The sequence below is a fragment of the Gavia stellata genome, chromosome 7 (assembly GCF_030936135.1).
Source record: "Gavia stellata isolate bGavSte3 chromosome 7, bGavSte3.hap2, whole genome shotgun sequence".
Classification (NCBI taxonomy): Eukaryota; Metazoa; Chordata; class Aves; order Gaviiformes; family Gaviidae; genus Gavia; species Gavia stellata.
The window spans coordinates 31427041-31448487 of record NC_082600.1 but is presented as its reverse complement, the minus strand read 5'-3'; the positions used below and the strand labels follow the sequence as shown (position 1 = coordinate 31448487).

At 38.5% G+C, this 21447-nt stretch overlaps 2 protein-coding genes across 5 annotated transcripts in view; one reads left to right on the top strand and one right to left on the bottom strand.

Moving 5' to 3' along the window:
• Positions 1-354: 354 nt before the first annotated feature.
• AP4S1 (adaptor related protein complex 4 subunit sigma 1) lies at positions 355-17958 on the top strand. 2 transcript variants are annotated; one of them, XM_009808051.2, is made up of 6 exons: positions 355-506; positions 2267-2467; positions 3900-3986; positions 5100-5168; positions 8330-8341; positions 17221-17958. In XM_009808051.2, exons 2-6 carry the CDS (start codon positions 2330-2332, stop codon positions 17347-17349), a joined length of 435 nt encoding a protein of 144 aa, XP_009806353.1. In that variant the 5' UTR covers positions 355-506; positions 2267-2329; the 3' UTR covers positions 17350-17958. The 2 variants fall into 2 exon arrangements, with proteins under 2 accessions (XP_009806353.1, XP_059675726.1); XM_059819743.1 differs by lacking the exon at positions 8330-8341 and having other exon boundaries at positions 5100-5165.
• A 1262-nt stretch (positions 17959-19220) lies between these two features.
• The window catches only part of HECTD1 (HECT domain E3 ubiquitin protein ligase 1), a 62703-nt gene continuing 60476 nt past the window's right edge, over positions 19221-21447 (bottom strand). For all 3 annotated transcript variants that reach the window (XM_059820002.1, XM_059820001.1, XM_059820003.1), the window contains 2 exons: positions 20602-20746; positions 19221-20232 (listed from right to left, as the gene is read on the bottom strand). In XM_059820002.1, coding sequence (XP_059675985.1) covers positions 20095-20232; positions 20602-20746 — 283 coding nt within the window. In that variant the 3' untranslated portion in view covers positions 19221-20094. The remainder of the gene's footprint in view (positions 20233-20601; positions 20747-21447) is intronic.

Below are 21447 nucleotides of genomic sequence, written 5' to 3'. Positions count from 1 at the left end.
TAGAGTGCCTCATTCTGAGCTGGAAGGAGTTGTTCATTCTTATCCTTACTTCTTGGAAGGTTTGGATCAAAAAAATGAGTAAGTCATCTCACTGTTCTACCTTTCTTTATGCCTCAAAATATTAAGACATGTCATCTTATTGCAACTCTAACTTCAAGCAGCAATACAAAATAGAATGGGGGGCAGGGGGGAGCCACGTATTAAATGCAGAAAAGATTGTATATATGGTACTCTTCCATTTAGTCATAACTGTCAGCCTAAGCTGCCATCCGACAGTGAAGATGCTGTCATACATTTCCATCTGGGTCCTTCTTTGTCTTAATTACCTGGTTCATTCTTTCTCAGAGACCCACTTGTGCTAGTTCAGAAGCCTGGGGCGCAGTGGACAAGCCACGTGCACCACCGCAGCAGCACTGACCAGCGTCCACAACTCTTCTGCAGGAGTGAATCAACAAGAAGTGTGCTCCTGTTCTGGACGTGAAGAGACTTCACTGTGCCTGGCGGAGGTTAGAAAGCTCTGAGACTGTAACGATTCCAAACGGACTGTCTTGTCCTGAGAATTCATCCTGGACTCCTATTCCCTGGAGGTGTCACTTAGTTAAGAAATTAATTCTCAATATCAGGTCTAATTAGTGAAGATACATTTAGTATAGAAATCTAAACTTCCTTGTATACGGAGTAAACCGCAGTACACTGAGGAAAACAGGATCGCTTTCTTGAGATCCAAGTGATGATAATAGAGGTGGCTTTTTTTTCAGAAAATAATTAGGTGACCAATATGAACCAGAAGTAAGCAATAATTAATGTCAGCACAATATATAGGGATTTTTGTGTCATGAAAGATTTAGGTGTTATCACCCATGAATGGTATATAGCCACTTTATTCAAGTTGCTAATAATTTGAGGCAGCACCTGTGCAGTTGCCTTGTTATAAAAAAATCAGCGTATGTTTTAAATGTCTGTGGAGGGTGCTGCCTCAGAGACCTATTTTGGTTTTTGTATTTTTTCCCCTTTTGCTTTTCTGCATCAAGATATACTGGTTTTACACAAAGAGCTATGCTGTATTTTTCTGTGGATTCCTGATATGTTTTTTTCAGCTGGGACTTTCTCACAGGAGCTGTGAGACCTTAGGAGAGAATATTTGCACCAGGCAAGGAGCAACTCTTCAGAAATGGAGTAAAGAAATAGCTTTTGCAGTAGTTGCTGTATTTCCAGTGCATAAACCTCAAAAGCATTTGAGCCAATAAATGTGTGATCCAGCTAGAGAGTCAGATGGAAAACATTACAGTGACTGTTTTCTGGCATTAAAGAAAATAACACAGAACTTCTATTTCAAAAAATTACATCTGCAGCTTACCTTTTTTGACGCTTTTCAAAACATAGAAGATTTCAGTTGTTTAGCAAGCAGATTCTGATATATGCTGTGTTCTTTTTAATAGCTTTTTTCATTGCACATTGCATGTGGCATATTTATATTCTACAACTATATTTCAGTGGCATTGTGTGGATTAATACTTATTTAGATTGAGATTAAGCTGTTCTGAGTAATTAACATGAACGGGTTTCTCCTTAGCTATCAAAACCCCACACTTAGTTTTCATTAAGTGCAGAATCTACCTTTCACGTCAGTGTGGGAAATTAGATGGGAGAAAACAGATTTCAGTAGCTCCTGGTTCAGCTCAAGATGTCTGCTGATACTGCTGATACCCAAATATTTAGGAGGCTCTCATTCTGCATTAAAGAAATGGTCGTGTTGTGGCCCATGCATTTCTCTTTGTCCTCTCTCCCTTCAATCTGATGTCAGGATGGTATGGATGAAATTGTTAAATACAAGTCAAGGCGGGGGGGGAAAGCGCTCATAGGCCAATTTTGCTCTTATGAGCTGTGTTGATCTTATGTTTTGGTGCTGAGCAAATTTCTGATAATGTTCTCAAACCAGTTAGCATGCAGGAAGAAAACGGTGAGTAGATTTATGGTTTTGAAGAAGTAATCGTCTAGCCCTCCAATTCCTCAAATCTTACAAAGAAATTAAATTGCCTGATAATGTGAAACCTGTTATTTATTAGATGGTTTGTGATTTTTTGTGTGGGGAAAAAAATGGTTTTTTTTTTCTCATGGGATGCATGCAGAAGATTAGATTTTTTTCCTATATTCTGTGTTTTGGCAATAAACTCAGTCTTAAATATATGTGGATCTGGGCTGGCTAGCATTTAGGAAGTCTTTTATAACTCCTATGTATGCTAATTTTTTTTTTTAATCATCACAGAAATACCCTTCTTGATTCCTGCACCCCATATTCAAATCTACAGCTGAGATCAACAGAAAAGAAATGATAAAATTTTTTCTTATGGTAAACAAACAAGGTCAAACAAGGCTCTCTAGGTATTATGAGCATGTAGAAATTAATAAACGGACAATGCTGGAAGCTGAAGTAATCAAAAATTGTCTCTCCCGTTCAAAGGATCAGGTAAGTCTTGTAGTTTTTCCCCTACCCATTTTATTTTATCAACCTCTCACATCTTTCATGTCGATAATTCTGAAAACACATCAGTTTCCACTGCAGGTCATTATTTCATTTGTACCCATGAAGAAAAGGATTGTGTTTCTAGATCAAGGGTTTAATCAGTTGAACTGTTATTCTGCATTGAATAAATAGGTTTTTCTGAGGCTTCCAGAGATCTTGGAGTTTTGTGTATCACTGTCATGAAGATTCCTCCTGTTTGTTTGAAGAAGCTCCGCAGTCCAAGAAGAATTTATTTTATTCTGTTACTGCTAGTCTGATAGAGATCGAGAGGTATTACTGCTGCTTTGCCAGAAGGCAGTAGGGATAGTACTGACTCCACATTTAAACAAAAAACTTAGGAGAGAAGATTCCAAATCATGAAAATACTATCTAAAACACAGGGGTTTTTGGAAACACAGATTTTTAGGCCTCAGTATTGGGCATTTTTATTCAAAAAAAGTGTTCACGCTTTGTGCAAAAAAGTCAGAAAACTCAGAATTTGGAAAATTTCTTAGATGAAAGTTGAGACTTTCATGGCTCACTTAATTGAGCCATTGGTTCTTTAAGAAAAGTACCAAACTTAGCAAAACTTTTGAGCACGTTGACTTGCACTGGAGGAGAAATCAGTGACTTTGGACTGTGAGTGGAGTTTTTTGGGTTTTGTTTTGAAGTCAGCTGCTTTATTTTTCATTAATTGTGTCCTTGAACAGTGGTCCTCGTATTTCATTCTAGAAAACCTCAGAAAAAAATAGCAGTTTCTATAAAGTACCTTAGTTCACAAAATTGACAGTGACTGAAGAAATTAACCTCCTCCATACTGCTTGCAAGACCGTCTCCAAACAGAAACTTCACCAAAAGAGCTAACGGTATGCTGCCATTTCAAAGACTGAGCAAAATGATACTTAAGGAAAAAGAGGCGACTTGTAAAGCAGTGTGTAACAGCACCATCTGCTGGCTTCTGTCTTCTTGTGAAAGACATGGGAATTTCCCCCTGGGTCTGGAAATTTAATACTCTTTTATGTAAAAATATCGATAATTTTTAAAACAAGAAAATTACCTTGAGGTTGTCTCTTTTGGAAGTGCTTCCAAATGAAAATTTGGGGGAAGTATTCACTGTCTTAAAACCCTGAACAAGTCACTTCTCTTCTGTACGTTCCAGTTTTTCCATTTAAAAAGCAGTAGATGTTTTCTCCCAGTAGATGAAAAGAAGTTTTGTGGAATTGTTATCCTACTAAATTTCTTTCATGTCAAAATTGTTTGGTGGATCTTGGCAAATCCGTTGTTGTTTGTGGGCCTTATGAACATGAAAGCTTAGGCTCTTTGAGCACTCTGTGCTTCATACTGTCGTATGCTTATGTGGCAGCTACTGTGTTTGACTCGTTTTGCTTTTGCCTAGTGCTCTTTCATTGAGTATAAGGACTTTAAGCTGGTATACCGACAGTACGCAGCCCTTTTTGTAGTCGTTGGAATCAATGAGACAGAGGTAAGAAATTATATACACTCTCGAAATGAGAGCTTGTAGTAGTCATGGGCAAGAACTCAAGTCTTTTTCCAGCATGGAATTTTGCAGTAGCAATTACAGAATTTCAAGGAGTCATTGCAAAAAGTCATTTGTATGTCTGTGAAATAAAAAGAGGTGTAAAAGAAAATATATGTTTGACTTCATTCCATAGCAGTAGACTGAACTGTTATCACGAGGCAGTCTTCATGAGCCTTATACTGATTCTGCTTTCTAAATTTATGTTTGATTAAACAAATTTATGTAGGGTGGGGGTTCTCAACAAATGTTAGCATTACAGCCAGATAAGCTGTCTTATCTGCAGTGACTTCCCAAATGCTCATTGTTTTTAACCTCCTTGGCCAAAAAAAAATTCCCATACTGTCAGCTAGAAAGATGCCAATTTATTGTATTTACAAAAAAAAAAAAGAAGGAAAAAAAAAGGTATCTGACTGAAAATTGACAAGTACTGTTATTTATTTCATCTGTTCAGGCTGAGCCTGCAAGGCTTTAGTGTTTACACTGATTCCCTGTTCTCAGAAGTTAATTCAAAGCTTACTATTGGAGACTTTAATTGGGTGGTGTGGAAGGTAGCTGCTGACTACCACAGTGTCTTCAAGTCAGGGCTATAATGGCATGCAATTTTGGGCAAATCCTTTTGGCTTTGCTACACCACACAAAAATCACCCATCTACGCTGCTGCAGCATAGCCTGGCTCTGTGCTGCAGTTGGCCAGTGTGACTTCCACGTGGGTAGGCATAGCCTAGTTGGCTCTATCCATCTAGCTAACCTGGGTGATGGTGGAACAAAGGATGCAATAGGCAGCAGCCCTGGCAAGACAAATCCATTGGGTACTGCAGTGATTACTTGTGTAGCTGGCCTGAAGCTTCTGCCCCTGAGCACTCCCCTGCTCTCTGTACCTCCACTAGGTAACCACACCTTCTCTTGCTGTGGTGGCCTGAGCTTCTGCACTTTATTGAAGGTCTCGTTAGATTTTCTAGTTGCTTTTCATACACCACAAACTGAAATAACACAAAGAATACTATTACATTTTCTAGCTATTCATTTAATATTCATTTGATTTTAATTTAATTTCAGAATGAGATGGCAGTATATGAACTAATTCATAATTTTGTGGAAGTTTTGGACAAATACTTCAGCAGAGTGGTGAGTGAGACATTGAATCTATTATGAAATACTTCTCTTTCAAAGCTTTAGTGAATGTCATTTCAGGGAATAAATCAAAGGAGAAAATACTTTTTTTTTCTGTATTCATTTAGAATTTTGAATACTTTAGCATGAATATTACCACTGTAAAAAAATAAAAGGAAAGAAAAAATAGTATTAGGTAATTTTTCAGAGAAGTAAAAGTATACATGGGTTTTAAATCATCAGACAAGGAATACCAGAAATATTTCTGTTAAAAAGCATGTTTCTATATGCTTATACTCAGGGGTTTCTTTGGGTTGTCTGCTCTTAAATTAGCCACTGGCATTTTATACATTTTAAAGAAATAAAGAGGTTTTTCTTTACAGTTCTTTTTTGCAGTTCTTATCATTACATCCCCCAAATGCACTTCATTCATGATAAAGATGGTGTAAGCATTAAGCAGGGAGCTGACATCACTCCCACTGAACAAGATCAGAGGGATGGAGCAAATGAAACCTCAAAAACCAGTCTGTACTTGTGCTCCCCGTATTGTTGTCATGCAACAGTGGATGTCTGATAAAACAGCTATTATATAGATAGTCATTTTGTTGAGGATTCAACATCAGACATAGCTCCAGTTAAAATGACACTGCTTCTTTTGGTGGGAGATGTGTTTGTTTGTTTGTTTTTACAAAGTTTGAAAATGCAGCATTATAATCCTGGTTAGAACATGCGCTATTTAGTATAGGATTTGTAATAACCTTGTTACGAACCAATTTGCCTGAAATCATACCTGGGTACAATTTCAGTTTGTCTATGCTGAAACGTGTTGGATAGCCCTCTCAGAAAAGAGGACTGGGTAGAGCTTCCTCCATAGTCCATGTACTTGAGGGTATTATGTTGGTAATTATACATACCAGAGATCAGTATGCAGGGTCTGTAGCTGGTGTGCCAGTACTAGTACCACAGCAGACATAGCAGAGCTCCCTCCGTGAATTCAAGGACGTGCTTGAAAAAGTCGTCTGCACCCTTCACTATTCAGATGCCTGGCAAATGTTTTAGGCTGTTATCTCAACTAACGTCCCAGCAGCCTGTTGAAACTGCTGGTACTAAGCATATCTCTTTCTGACTGTACTAAGTTCAGAATTTGTGTCTTAAAATTGTTACGATTGCAGTCCTAACCTAAGCAGTGATAACCAGGAATGGAATTTGATCCTGGAACCACAGGAATGCGTAATAAAATTTAGTCATATCTTATTTATTGAATTGAGCTAGTAGTTGCCAACCACTTCTCAACTTTTATTTTCTTCACTTGAGGCAGAGCAAAAATAAATGTAGTTCTTATACATATAAATGTAGTATACATAATTCCTTGACCACATGTATTACCCAACCACTGATAGTTGTTAGAAGTTTACTGAATTCATCATACCAGAGGTTTTTGTATTTTCCACAGCATTTAAAGTTTAAAACTAGGGGAACCGAAAAGGGGGGTGGTTAAAGAAATCTCATGCCATTCCGTGGTTCTATTTTTAATAGCATATAACATGATAAAGGGCAGAGCACTGAAGAAGTGGCCTGTAATTCTAGCTGGGGTTTCTGGCAGAAACCACAGAGCAAGAAAGTATAAGGCTGTACTATTATGGATTAATGTTTAGGATTTGCAGAATTTTAGCAGAATCCCAAATTATGATGATGACAACGGAGGCAAAACTCTGGGAGAGGAAAGAACATCTGTCCTGCTCTAGAAGGACATTTTGTCATCTATTATTTTTAGGCTTGTGAGCTTTAAACAGTCTGACATACTCTATTTTTAATGGAGTTTACAGAGCTTGAATTCAAATATCAGAACAAACATTAACAGAATTAGGGGGAAAGCTTTCAAAGTTGGTTGTGATATGTAATTCTGAGTCCCCTTCACTTTTATAATGGCTGCCCAGGGAAAACTCTGCATACCATTCAGAATACATGCTCCAGTGTTTTCAACTACTTTTTAATGCTGAGGAAACTCAAACTGATTAGGCTCTTAAAACACAATTTTTGTGATGCATAATAAATTTCTAATTGAAGAATGGCAGGGTCACTCAATGGAGGCCTGTAGACTAGAACTAATCCAGGTTAGAGCATCTTTAGACCATAGAAGTAGGAGCAGTTTTTCCAGTGGGAAGCCTGCCTAAAACTCCAGGGTGAGACTGTGAATGGAAACCATGTTAGCAAACTAAATTCCCTTGGTAGCAGATAAAGATTCCCTCTTTCAGCAGAGAGTGGGGAAGCTCCACCCTAACTGTGCAAGGTCTTAACTGCTGAGGCTGTGATTAATTGTTTCTAAATTTAGACATTCAACTGAGGCACCTAAGTTAGAAGTTTGGTCATCCTAAGCTCCCATTACTGGCAGTGGAGACAGATAAGTATCTCGAGAAAGTGAGTCATGCCTCAAGCGTGCTGAGTCAACAGTTGAAGATACCCATCTCTGCTGTTGACTGCAGAGAGACCACAAGGGCTTCCAACTCAGACATTTTGGTTAAATGAATAAAACTACTTGGGGTAAATTCAGGCCAAGACTAGAAGGGAAGTGATGACTACTTGAAGAATTGTGTTGCTAGGGCTGGAACAATAGTTAGAAGTGCTATAAAAGTCCAAAGCTTGGAGTTACCTTCCCTCCCCTAATATATCCAGCCGCAGCTACCACAGCCATGGGTATAAACAATGTCTAGATTTTGCTGAGGAAATGATCTGCAGCAATACTTTTAATGGTGTTTTGTTGAAATGAACTGCGGCAACACTTTTAACTGTGCTTTTATATAAATTGTAAACTGTTTTTGCAGAAGAAGGAAGAGAGAATATAGGCCTGGAGTTGCCATGATCAGAGATGCTGGTTTTCCACCCATTCATTGAGATGGCACTGTGTATATTCAAATTGTTACTTGTGGGTGACCTCAGTGGGTTTCTCTAAGTAAAAATTTCAGGACATTAACATTTGTTATGGAAGCGTGTAACACATAAAAGGCAAAGCAGTGTTGCAGGAAAGATCACATAATTGTACAGTCCAGAACAGAAATCTGAATCGCCCTAAAATTTTGAAGACTTCCTTTATCCTGTATAGGGATGTGTAATGTTTAATGACTATGAGATGAGAGATCAAACTGTAACTAATGGTTGTCTATCTCTTTTCCTTGCAGAGTGAATTAGATGTATCCTTTTCAGTATCAGAAATCCATTTGTCTAAGTCTTTTTGGTGTATGATCCAGTTCATACTGGCTTTATAGCACTGACCATCCAACAGTCAAGACAATGCAGAGGTTTCACAGATTTTGCATTTACAGTAAGGAGCAGCATTTTGGCACCTTTCTGAAAGCATGACTGATGTTCCTGATGGTCACCTATTTAGATCCTCAGTCATTAAGATAAGCCTGGTACCATTTAAAGAAAGACAGGGGGGGCTTGCTTAGAGAGAACTAAGTACCATTAACACCTAGACATGAAAAGTTATATTCGTGGGGGAATTTTCAGGCTTAACAGATTACTACTTCAGGGTTTTACTTTTTCCTTTAAGCTTACAATAAAATAGATATTGAAATTACTGCAATAATAAGAACTGGATGTTACAACTGTGTCTTGAGCCAAATAGCAGTAGCATCATTGTAAGGTTAGGTTTGCGCTTTGATCTTGCTTCATGAAAGTCTAGGCGAGTTTTACTGTCTATATCAATGGAAAGAGAGAAGGGCCTGGGAGGAAGAAATTTAGGAAACCAGGCATTGCCACAGATACCTTTTTCTTTCCCCTCCATCCCCTTACACAGCTGTATTTTCATGTGTATGTTTTACAGGGTATTAAATAAAATATAATTTAAAAAATTAACTAAAACCAAATACAAACAAATACTAAATACTAAAATACAGTCCTGAATAATTCAACACAAATAGCAAGTAAATAAAATACAATACTGAATTCAAAGAAAATTAAACCAGGAAAATGTAGTGCAAACAGTTATCCTCCTCCTCAGTTCTTCCAATCCCACTGCCTGCTCGCTCTACTCCAGCAATCCTTATGCCTATGTTTGTTGTTGGTTAAGTGCAGATCTACTGGTACAAAGAGGTTTCAAATATACACCTGAAATACAGTTGCCACCCTGGAATCAAATACTTTAAAGTAATTTAGTTTATTTACCTTATTTAAGAATTAGTACATATGAAGAACATAGAAAAATTCTGTATTTTTTCTTGTAATTGTTCTCACTTCTTTACTGAAAAAAAACAAAAGGAAATCATTAATTTCACTTTTGTAAATATTTTAATGCTTGCTACATGCTGGAACTCTGATTTACTGAACTTAACTATGTATGTAAGTATGTATATGTAGTGTATATATACTGTCTGTATTTCCTTCCTGAAATTTACAAAATGCTGTGGTATTAATATAACGCTCCTGAATTCACTTATATTGTAAAAGACCAATAATGAAATGTCAGCCTGAAGGGACTCTTAAGGTCTCTGACTGGTTGTATAACTACATTTTTTGTATTCAGTTGTTATAGTTAAGGATTAGAACTATGTGTACTTGTGCATGAGCTTTGCTGAATTAGAGACTAACCTGACCTATTGAGTAATTATACATAAAAGTAGCCCCTATGTTTCCATATGGTGTACTTTGAGTCTGCAAATACCTGATTCTTTTTATCTTAGCTTTTTTGGAGTACTGATGATTCTAAATTCTGCCTGCCTCTGGTCATCGTTTTCATACCAAGAGGAATTTCCTGTAGTTATATACTTACAGTTATCACCAGTAGCCCATTTAATAGTTGAGAAAGGCTCCTGCATATCTAGCAAGCTTCTGCACACAGGGCTAGTCTGCATTGTTTAGAGAAGTTGCATTATATGCTCATACTAACATTTGCAGTGGGTGCAATACAGTGTCTGAATGACTCCTGTGGAAATTCGTCTTCTACAAGGATCTCATCTGCATGAGGGTGTGAATATAAATATTTGGAAAATAGGAGTGTACATTACTATCTTATTTGATAATACTGGAAATAATATTGGAAAAGCTCCTGTCTCATATCTCTCCTCAACGTGTGACATATGCATAATATACATAATTTTTTCCATTCAGAAATGCACTTTTATGCATTATACACTTCAGGAACTATTTTAAAATAAAACACTTTACTTCTATATATGTACAAAATAATTCTCCTATTTAGGAAAAAGCTTCTCCTAAGTTGAGAGGATATGTAAAACAGCTGAAATGAAGTGAGATACCCACAACACTAAATGTAAAGCAGAGGTGTAACGATGAAGAAGTAGGCTGTTCAGGATTGTATTTATTTTTGACAACAGCTTAAATAACAGGCCCAGAAAAACAATATAAGATCTAGACTACAAGTGTCTTAGATGTTAATGCAGTGCAAGCAATAATCCATCAATATGCCTTTCATAGTGCGTACGATAATATCCCCACCTCGGATTAAACCATTTTCTTTGCCAAATAGTCTTAAACTAACTCTTACATTCAGTACAGTTAGCTTGGATGCAAAATATCTCATGGAAGAAGTACTGGCTGAAGGGCTGTAACTGCGAACACCAAGTGGTATTTACAGAATCTTTGTACACGGAGTATCTGGCGGGAGACTGTCATGATTTCCCACCTCTGTGCTGTTATTTTTGTGTACAGATCCATAAGAAGTTTTTTGCAAAAGTGAGAGTGGCTATTCTATGTAGAAAGTAGTGTTTACTAACATGAAAAAAAACTAGGAAATTACCTGAAATCAAAAATATGAAAAATAGATCATAATCATTGAAGGCTATTCACCCATGCACAGAGCAAACCCCAGTTAAATCTAAAGGCTGAGACCATCATGCAATTGAAATGTTGCTGGAGTCCACGCTAAGCCTGCACCATGTGCACTGATTCTTAAAGCCTCCCCAGCCACAGTGCATTACCCCAGCATTCCTGGCAACGCAGCTCCTACTGATGTGGGACTCCAGCTTCCATTTAACTCCAAACGCCCGAATTCACCCAGGGCACCTGCATCCTATCTTGCACCACAGCTTGAGTCTGGAGTCAGCTGTCAGGAAGGGCACCTTGGGCACAAGGCAGAGACTAGGTCCAGTCTGAATCCTGCCCAACAGGATTCATACATAATATTTATATGTATGTATGACATAGGTGCATGTGATGCCAACTTTGCCGTTGTTCATGCATTGTTTATCTCATGCATGCTGCAAAAATGAACACTGATTAGCTACTAGCCAATTTGGTAACTGTTTTAACTCTAGAGTAGCCATGGTTTTTTCAGAAGCTTTTATGTATGAATTGTAAAGCATTTAGCTATTATATGACCTCCACTTTCGTTCTGAGAGTCGGTCACATACTTAAGGGGACCTATGGCGGAATGACATATTTCTGAAGTTGTTTGGTTTGTTTTTAAAATATCTGTAATAGTTGAATGACCAAGTACTGAAATTGTCCTAGGGTGTTGCTTCCTAATGTGTTAATAGCACTAGATGAGCCTCATTTCTGTGTATGAAATAAGTGGGTGGGATTGTCGGTACCTCTAGAACTCCAGCTTGGATGGTGTAGGAGCTACTTTCTTGGTGTGATGATGACAAAGAGACTGTAAAAACACAAGTGTTACCACAGTAGCTTTGTAGGGAACGATATGTTGCTAAGCATGAGAGTTTCTAAAATTACAAAAAGTTGACTTTTCTATTACTTCAACTGGTGAATTGAAGCTTACTTGAAGACACATTATTAACTTACAGAAGAAAAAGATACTTACGTTCCCCTTGTGGGAGGGGAGAGGGAAGACAGGGTGCTCTAGGACCAAGCATTTGAAGAATGTTGTCTTGATCCAAGAAAACCATTACATTCCATTGCAACTAGCCACTGTGGCTCCTAGGATAGATAAAAAGCTTGGGTACAGGGAATGCTTCATGTGAATCAAATGTATTCGTCAGTCCGCAGTGGAATAACACTTTCAGAATACAGTGCATTTAAGTAGTAAGCAAATTGAATGATGAATTTATTCTGAGAATACACTTCAGTTTGTACTGTAAAAAAGTGGAAACCTATAAGGATTAGCTTAAAACTGTTGTTCTAGAATATCACAGAACTTGAAGGCACCATTTGTCTCCTATTTAACGTCAGCAGGGTTGTCTGAGGAAGAAATGGTCAGAAAGCATTCAGTGGGTTTCAGTGCCTAAAATTTGCCTGCCATTAGATAGACTAAAAGTTACTTAAAGTGAACATTAGCAAAGATAAAGTCAGAATGTGTGACTAGATTAAAAGAAGCAACTCCAACTAATCTTTAGTTGAAGATGAATGTCCAGGACTGAAATCAAAATTTTGTCATGCTGTATATTCAGTAGCAAACCATCTGCCCCATAAGTACCGGTGCTGTAATCTAGAAAGCTTTTGTTTGTGCTCCTGGGTGTGTTACCTGACAACAAGGCGTTGGCTACGCTTTATCATCTCTTAAGCCTGTACACACCCTTAATTACTTGCCTGGAAAATCCTGAGATACCTTAAAATGTCTCTCTATGAAGAAGTTACCACATGCAAGTCCTAAATGTGCTTTTTTCCTTTCCTCCCATCCTCCTTCCCCTGTCCCCCACTTAAGTATCTGCCTATATGATGTTTTGGGGAAGGAGATACAAGACTGTGTCATGTTTACCTTCTCTTAGTATATATGTGCCATAAAAACTCCATAATAGTAGAAAGTACCATTAATGTCTTTAATAAGGGCAGCTCTTAAAGTTACCAAAAGCTGGCATAACATTCAAATACCAGTTGTAGTAGGTGCCATTTACTTTACTGCTAGGTACGCAGCCACAACAGCATTGACTGAAATCTGTAAACCAAAGACAGTAAGGGCTTACCTTTTGCCTAGGCTGACAACTTGTTCAGCGTATTTCCTAGGTGGGTGCTCTGAAAACTTTTATTACAGACTTTTTTCTACAAATGCAGAGATTAATACATGCTTTCTTCTGCATACTTAAGAATTCCTGTTATCCTGTTAGCCTCTGCACGGATCTAGTGCAAGTCCCTTAATCCTCTTTTGTGGGCAGCCAGGATTTTTACTAGAAGCAGGACCTTAAATGACAGCTCTGGGCAGCGCACACACGGAATATAGGTTTTTCCTGTTGTCATTTGCTCAAACTGGTTTGCTTTGCCGCTTTTCAGCTGGGTGTGGATCTATGACATCAGGGCTTTAAACCCTGAAATTCGGAGTCACTTGCCAGACAAGTGATAGGTGGGGAAGATGAGCCTTACTGAGGATCAGAGCTACATATCCCTCGCTGGGCAGGGCATTCAGACGTGAATGGCTAAGTGGTGTGTGTATGACAAGATGTAACCATAGATGATAGTCATGAGACTTACAGGAAGGGGAAAAAAGCCAGGGTTCCTCCCTGTGCAATCTGTTTGCCAAGAACAGCACAGTATAAGGGGGTGGGAAGGGAACTGAAAAAGGAAGCCAGGATGTTAGGTTGAGGGTAGAGAATGCTTTGGGACCTTCCAAAATCAAGATGATAGATCTTTCCAGAATGGTATCAGTATCTCCATTCAAACTGGAGCTGAAATCACCGGTTCTGGACTGATGACTATGAGATCAATAGGTTACAGATGGACAGAAATCATACTGCTGTTTTCTGTAATGGAGTAGGCCAGTTTTGAAATAACCTGGAATGGCCCTGCAGGGGAAGTGACATCTCATTTAACCATATTGGGTTTGAGTGGAACAGCTGCAAGATACTTATAGGTGTGGGTGCAGTTTTCCTTTGACATGGTATCAGCTCTTTAGGAAATGCAGCAGGGGAAAGAGCAGTGCTAGGCGTGTTTCAAATGTTTTCTTAAACAAGGTGATGCAGAAAAATAAGGTGGGAGGGGCAAGTTGCTGCATCATCACTGACCCTGGCTGATCCAGTCTTCGGGGTTTTATATCCTTGGGATTCTCAAAGGAAGAGGAAGGCCTGGAGAGACAGGAGCTCTTGCTCCTCTGTGGGAACTAGAACACTATCAATCAGTGGTAGAGTGTAAAAATTAAAAGCCAGGAGGAGTTGGCTTTATCACTTGTTGAAACCTGAATGGAATGTTATCTAACGTCATTAACAGATCCTCTTGCCCTATGTAGAACAGGGCCAGAGGTGAACTAAGCACCAGAAGAGCTGTCTTCCTAAAAATTCCCACATTACTGGAATAAAGAAATCTTAAATTCTCAGATTAAAATATTTGGGTAAAGACTGATTTACTTGAAAAGTATACCATAGGAAGAAATTTGTCTTGAGACTTTAATCTGCCAAGCAGAGTAAAACAACTACCTTTGTCTCTGGAACCACAAAAACTGAGACTGTTTAAGTTTTAAGGATAGCATTGCTCCTCAGTATTCAAAGGCACAAGTCTGATTTTTAGAAGCAATTTAGGCCTACAGTCAGACTCGGGAGGAAATCTGGTATTTGAAATAAAACTTAGAATTGAAGGAGGTGGTTATGTTTAGGCCAGCAAAGTAGAAGCTATCTGATGAACTATGGACATACCCAAGATCCTGTTGACAGCTGTAGTTTCTCTTCCTCACAGCAGTTAACTAGTAAAGTTATTTGGGGGCCTGACTTCTGCTACTACACATACCTAGACATGCTGTGCTCTTGGTCAAGCAGAATGCATTTGTTGGAGCAGCGATACAACTGCTTACCCTTTAGCACAAATGTACAGCAGCCCTGAGTTCAGCTCAGAGTGCTCACCGCAATTTGAAATGGCAGAGGAAGGTGACAGCCTGCTAGCTGTATTCTCATCAACTTGAATATACAGGTTCATCCTACAGTTCAGCCTGAGCAAGTTCAAGCTTCTACTTTTCATCTGTTTGAAGGGTGGTCACAGGCAAGGCTGACATGAGATACTCTGTGCCCTCTTTTTGCATTAATGCGTGCAGCAGAAGCAATCACCAAGACAGGGACAAAAACTTACAGCTTCTTTCATCTCTGGGCTAGACAGTCACACTGAAGAAGTTTTACAGGCAGCAGGAGAACCTTAAGTGGAGGGCAGCAGGTGCAGCTGCTACCAACACAGCTAAGCTTGCCCACAGAGAAAGGCAGGTTTGGAACCCCTCAGACTGAAGACATGCTCAGGCTCTGTCCTCTACAGGTTTCAGGCAGGCAGCATCTCTACTGTGACATTTTAAAAGAAGAGACCAAGCCAGTCATCATTACCTGAAGTAATGATTTGGGCTTCTGAATCTGAGAAAAAGGATTACCAAAAAAATCACTCTCTGCATTCCTAACTACTGGCTTCAGCCCCACTTCTCTAGAACCTTTGAATTGTTTGATAGGTCTGGCTTTCACCACTCATTGCAGGGAAAATAAGGCACCTAACTTAGATTAAGGAATTCCCTTCTCAAAGCCAGGTGCTAAAAAACCAGGCATGGGGATGTTCAATGTTACTTAACTTAAATCCATTTCTTGAATTCAGACCCAAGACTGTTCACTTTCATGAGCTCATGTTGTTGCAGCTCTGGTGGTTTAAGGTGCTGTCTCCCCGCCACTTGCATTTACCACCTAGGAGGAACAAATTTATACAAATATGTGGCTCCTCAGCTGTTGTCATATACAGTTCAGTACTCCCACTGTTCCTGCTCTTTGGCAGAGCAGGAGGGCAGACTGCTGCCGTTAGATCCACTAGAACTCGTGGGACAGAACAGTCCTCTCAAATGCCTGAGCCGTGTTCAAAAAATGAGACTTCAGCTTTTATTTTGCTGCGCAGAGGAAAATGTTGATGCCTTCAAAAACCTGGCTCTTGCAACTCCGCTGATTAGAATGGCAGTCCACTAACATAAATACAAGCACTAGAGCAAAACCAGGCTGTCTTCCTGAGCTCAAACCATAGCATCAAAAATAGCATAATGCACAGAGAAAGCACTCGAGACTCATACCAAAGTTGGAAAAAAAGTATTGGAAGATGTATTTAGAAGTTACTGTGAAGTATCTTGCTAGCTCCACTGCAGCGGTCCTCAATACCCAGGCAAGAACTAGAAGGAGCAAAATCAAGGCAAAGCCGATCTGTGGAGCACAGCAAAGAACACATATAAAGAGCAGCAACAGGTGGAGAGCAAGGCAGACGAAGGGTTATTCACGGCTCTCTATGTATGTGCATGTCAGTTTGGCATAACAGATGTACCCAGTGGGCTTTTTCGCTATGCCTACTTCCATTTCAGGTTCTGGTGATAAATGGCAACATAAGAGTCTTTTTTCGCAAAGTAACCCTTTGCAGTTGTTCAGAGGATACACAAACCACTAACGTATGCAGAAGAATGCCCGCCACTTAATACCAGAGTAGGGCCTGTCGTCATGTTTTTCAGACAGATGCTGGTAGATAACGTTAAGGAAAAACAGACATGGTTATGGACAAGTTTCATATCACAACAGTACAAATTCATATTGTTTCAGATTATTTTCCTTTAGGTGAACATTAAAGACTATAAATACCTTTTAGAAAGTATTTAAAATATGAACCATTTATTTACTTTTGCTGCTCTTTATGAGATTTATTACTACATCAATGACTCAACCTTACATATCAGCATATTCCTCTTAAGCTATTTTCAAGCAGATCAAATAGTGTTAGTAATGTAGGGTAAGGAAAATTTGTCAGTCAAATTCTTAAAATTTGATTATCAATTATTTTTCTAAGAAATGAAGAATATTTGCATTTTCACATTCAAGGTTGTCATCCCTTGATGACATTTAATATTCAAGCAGTAGGTGGTACTCAGGCAGACAGTAAAATTAACCACCTACATCTAAGTTCAAGTTTACCCTGTTTTTACTACTATGTGGTCATCTTCCAGGATGGGATACTGCTGGGGCTTCAGCTTCTCTGCTACAAACCTTTGACATCTGTGTGGTCAGAAAAGTGTCAGTTGAACTGTTTCCCTAGCTCTATTAAATAAACAGCCCAATAAACCAGAATACATTAAGACATACCTATTTTTGTAAGCTTTGGTTAAAGACTAAGGTGCTTAAGATTTTCTCTGAATTATCTTCATGTTGTTCTAAAGATACTTAACTTGAAATGTTTCTAGATCATGTTCAATTTGGACAGAGTGCACATCATTTTGGATGAAATGGTGCTAAATGGCTGCATCGTGGAAACAAACAGGAACAGAATTCTTGCCCCTCTGTTTGTGCTTGACAAAGTGGCAGAAAGCTAGGAAGATGCAAGACTGACCACAGCATTTTACAAAAAATGGTGAAACCATCAAGAGCGTACTGACAGCAGTTTTCTGATGTCATAAGACAGACTCAAGCCATATTCAAATTAGTTGGAAAATATTTCCTGTTTCTCCTATACCCTACGTACCTAATGGAAAGAGACGGCTAAACAAAGTGGAACCTTCAATTTCAGATGCAGCTTTACTGACATAGTAGAAATCCTTCTAGAACAGTCAACATTTTTTTTAAATTGACTGAGGATTAAGTAACGGAAACTTACACATGACCATCTCGGTATCACTTTGAATTACGTAGCATTGTGCCAGACCTAGGAGAAGACAGAAGATATGGAAATATAAATTCAAACTGAGTTTCAGTGCTTCCTTTAAGTACCAACTTGATTTTTTTATTTTCATACAAATGTACTGCATATTAAAGTTCTGTAACTTTTATGACCACTTTTAAACTAGATTCACCTTTCACCAAAGAGCTGGTTTCACTCCGTTTTCCATGTAAGTCATGGTTACAAGAGAAATGTAAATAACAGAAGTATAGATGTGTTTAGTATTCATACATACTGTGTAAGTTGTAATAGAAGTATTTGGCAGTTAAATATTATAAAATTAATAAAAGATAATTAAAAATTTGATCATCTTTTATCATGCTGGCTTCATAAATTACACAAAATCTTTCCTATTTTAGCACACCAGTGTATTTTTTCTCCTGTATAATCTATCCACGCATAATGATTAAAACGTTTACAAAAGATGAGTAACAAAAGATGTGCAAGTTTCTCAGTAACAGCTAGGTACCAAATCATATCTTCCTTCTGGAGTAGGAGGATGTAGCTACCTACGCTAACTTGTATTCACAGGCATACAACATGCTGATTCATACCTCTATACTACACTGTAAGTCACTGAAAAGTCAGCAGTCCAGGCTTACTTTCACTTACCTTTCTAGAGGTATCTGGCTGCTGCTTCATAACCTCCACACCAACGCTAGGTATAACTTGATACTGAAAGAGCATATACTGTATGAGCTTCATGTGTGAAAGCATGGAACGGTCACATCTAAATTGCACCCAGAAAACAGGGTCTAAGGAGCAGAGAGGGAAGTGTTGCGTGGGAGGATAGTCCACATAGCTTTAAAATAGTAACACATTCAGCAAAACAATTTGACATTGGACCTGGAGCAGATACTTGTACACAAGGTTTATGCAACTGTTTTGCTGAAGCACAATAGTCACAGGAACGGGGGGCGGCAGGGGCGAGATCCCCCTTCAATTTTGCATTGGGGAAAATTTCTAAGACGATGCCTGTAAAGTCCTATGAATAATGCTATGAAAAGAAATCTGGCATCAACGTGATTTGTATGTGTGAGGCAGAATTTTTGGCAAGCCCTCCCTCAGCAGTGGTCCAGGCAAAGATAGTTACCAAAGAGAACTGGCGCAGAACAAAACCTACCACACAGATTCAACTAGAATAATAATTTTTCTTTTCTGGTATCAAGTACTTAAATACCTTTAAACACATATTAGCATCTCGCTTTATCTTACTGTAAGCCACGTTTTACCAATAAACACCTCACCACATGCTGAAGCCAAGGACAGGCACTCCATCTCAAGTCAAGCTGAATCAGCTGCATCCTCTGACCCAGATTTTATTCCAATGTAATGAAGAACTATAACTTCAGGTCACGTGGGCCCACTGAAGAGCACCCAACACTGCCACGTGCAGTGTTATCACTGCCAGACTACTTCTTACAAAGTTGCACTGTGTCATTTTGAAAAGATCTGACCCCAGAGATGAGTTTGTGAGATCAATTATTGCCATGTAGTTCTTTTAAGTCTTGAAAAAAGTATGGCAGATTGTTCAGAACATGTACAGAGATTTAATAACGTAAGAAGTATTAATGAAGTATTCAAAGGTGACAGCTTTATATGTTGCAAACATTTTAATGATTACTTTTGAGCTTACACATTGGGTGTTTTCTTTAAACTTCAAACTGCAACAAGTTAAATAAATGTTTATAATATACAAAGAAAATACAACCAGAAGTAAAACTCGCTTTAAGTGTGCCTTGCACTAGGAACCAGTGTTTTTTAATAGCTTTATTGTTGAGCTGCACAAACACACTTAAGGATTTGATCTTTATAGCAGGGCATTTGAGAAATCAAAATATATTCCCACCTGAAAGAAAAAAAAAAGGTTGTGCATGATTATATGCAAAAACCCACTAAAATACTCCAATAGTGCAGGCACCATTAAAAAAGAAAAAGCTGGAGATGCCCATTAACTCTAAATTTTAAGGAAGCAAGTTTCTGACCAGTTAGCTTAAAGCCAGCAAAACAGGGATCAGTGATGGCAACTGTAGTGTACAAGGTATTAAATGACAAACTTTACACAAATACACTGTTAGAAATTTGTATCAGTGAACACTGAAAATCTGATGATCTGTTCTTTGGAACAGTCAAACAGAACCACCTTAATTTCCAATTGTGCAAGCCCTTGAAGCATCACACAGTGTTCTGTGCCAATTTCTTGCTGGCTGTGTAGTTACAAGGATTTATTTTGTCATTAGCAGCTAACAAACTTATTCCACATGTTCCTAAAGCCTCACAGGTGAAAAAAAGGCAAGTCTCATCAGAGCACAGCGTGGAGATCATATTTTCGCACACAAACACAAGAGGCTTCGCTAGTATCAAAAAACACTTTTTCATGTCCCATACTGCAGTCAGCGGCTCAGTTGAGATGGAAGCCTTTCTCCATCGTAGCAGCTAGCAGACGCTCTCTCATAATCTCCTCAGAAGAATACTCAGGCAGCTTTAGGTAATGCACACATGTATTCACAGATGGGTAACTTGCATCTGTAGCATCAACCTGAGGAAAAGAAAGAACGCTTTTTACTGCAGTTGTTCACAGCACTCAATATAGAAGTTAAAGTTGTAAGATCCTCTAACTCATGGCATTTACTGCGTACATAACACCAGCTGTCAAGAAACATTAGCATCAGGAAAGCTACAGACCAACTTACATTTATATTTACTTTATATATACGTTAATTCTTTTATATTCAAATACAAAGTCAGAGAACAGACCTGAAACACAGGTTAGTACTGAAAGCTTAGCATAGTGTCATAAATTAAAAAACAAAACAAACAAACAAATCGGTGTTATTTCTTAATGTAGCAACTATTACACTCAAAAGCCAAAATAGTTGGTTTGAAGGGTGACCTGAAGAAGCCGTACCTTGCGTACAACAGTGAGCCGGGGATGTAGGTTTGCCAGTCCTCCTGGTGGGAGTGTTGAACAACCAGTGGTGAACTGGAGAAAAGCCTTCCTTTCATCCGAAGACATACCACACAAGACTCTCACAAATCGAAGGAATCCAGGGCTTAAAATAAATTAATTAGTTATGATAACATTACAAGAAAGTGTTTTTTTAATTTCTCGAGACAGTACAATTATGAGCTTAATCACATCTAAGCAGTCATTGTAAGATTCTAGTGCCTGTTCAGTATTGAGTTAAGAATAAAACATCATAAAACCCATAAAAAGACTTCTTTAAACTCCTTGCTAAGTATTACACAGAAAAATGTAGGTAAATAAGAACTTTTCTCTATACTTATCTTGGAGTGTTACTTGGGTATCTTGTGGATGAATGGGTAGAGAAGTAGATAGAGCTCAAACCTATTCCATGAGAAGAATCCAACTGACTATAATCTTAAAACTTTTTCTGTGCCACTTCTGCAGTATAAAGCCACTTCAATTTATACATTATTTCATTTCTATCCTGTCAAAGACCCTCATGTAAAAAAAAAAATAGGAAAAATGTAACAGACTAAAATAGATCTTCAAGGAATCCTCCAGATACCACTGCTTTCATCCATACCAGGCCAGGGTATGAGGGGGAGGAGAGGGCACGAAGAAAGCACAAGCCTGCTGAAACACGCCCTCAGGTATCAGGTAGTGTAGTATCAGCTGCATCTCTGCATGCAGAGCAGAGTCAAGAGAAGAATCGCTCCACACAGCATCTTAGACTGATTAGGATCCTTCAGCATGTTTATACTAACACAGTTCCAGAAGTAATTTGTA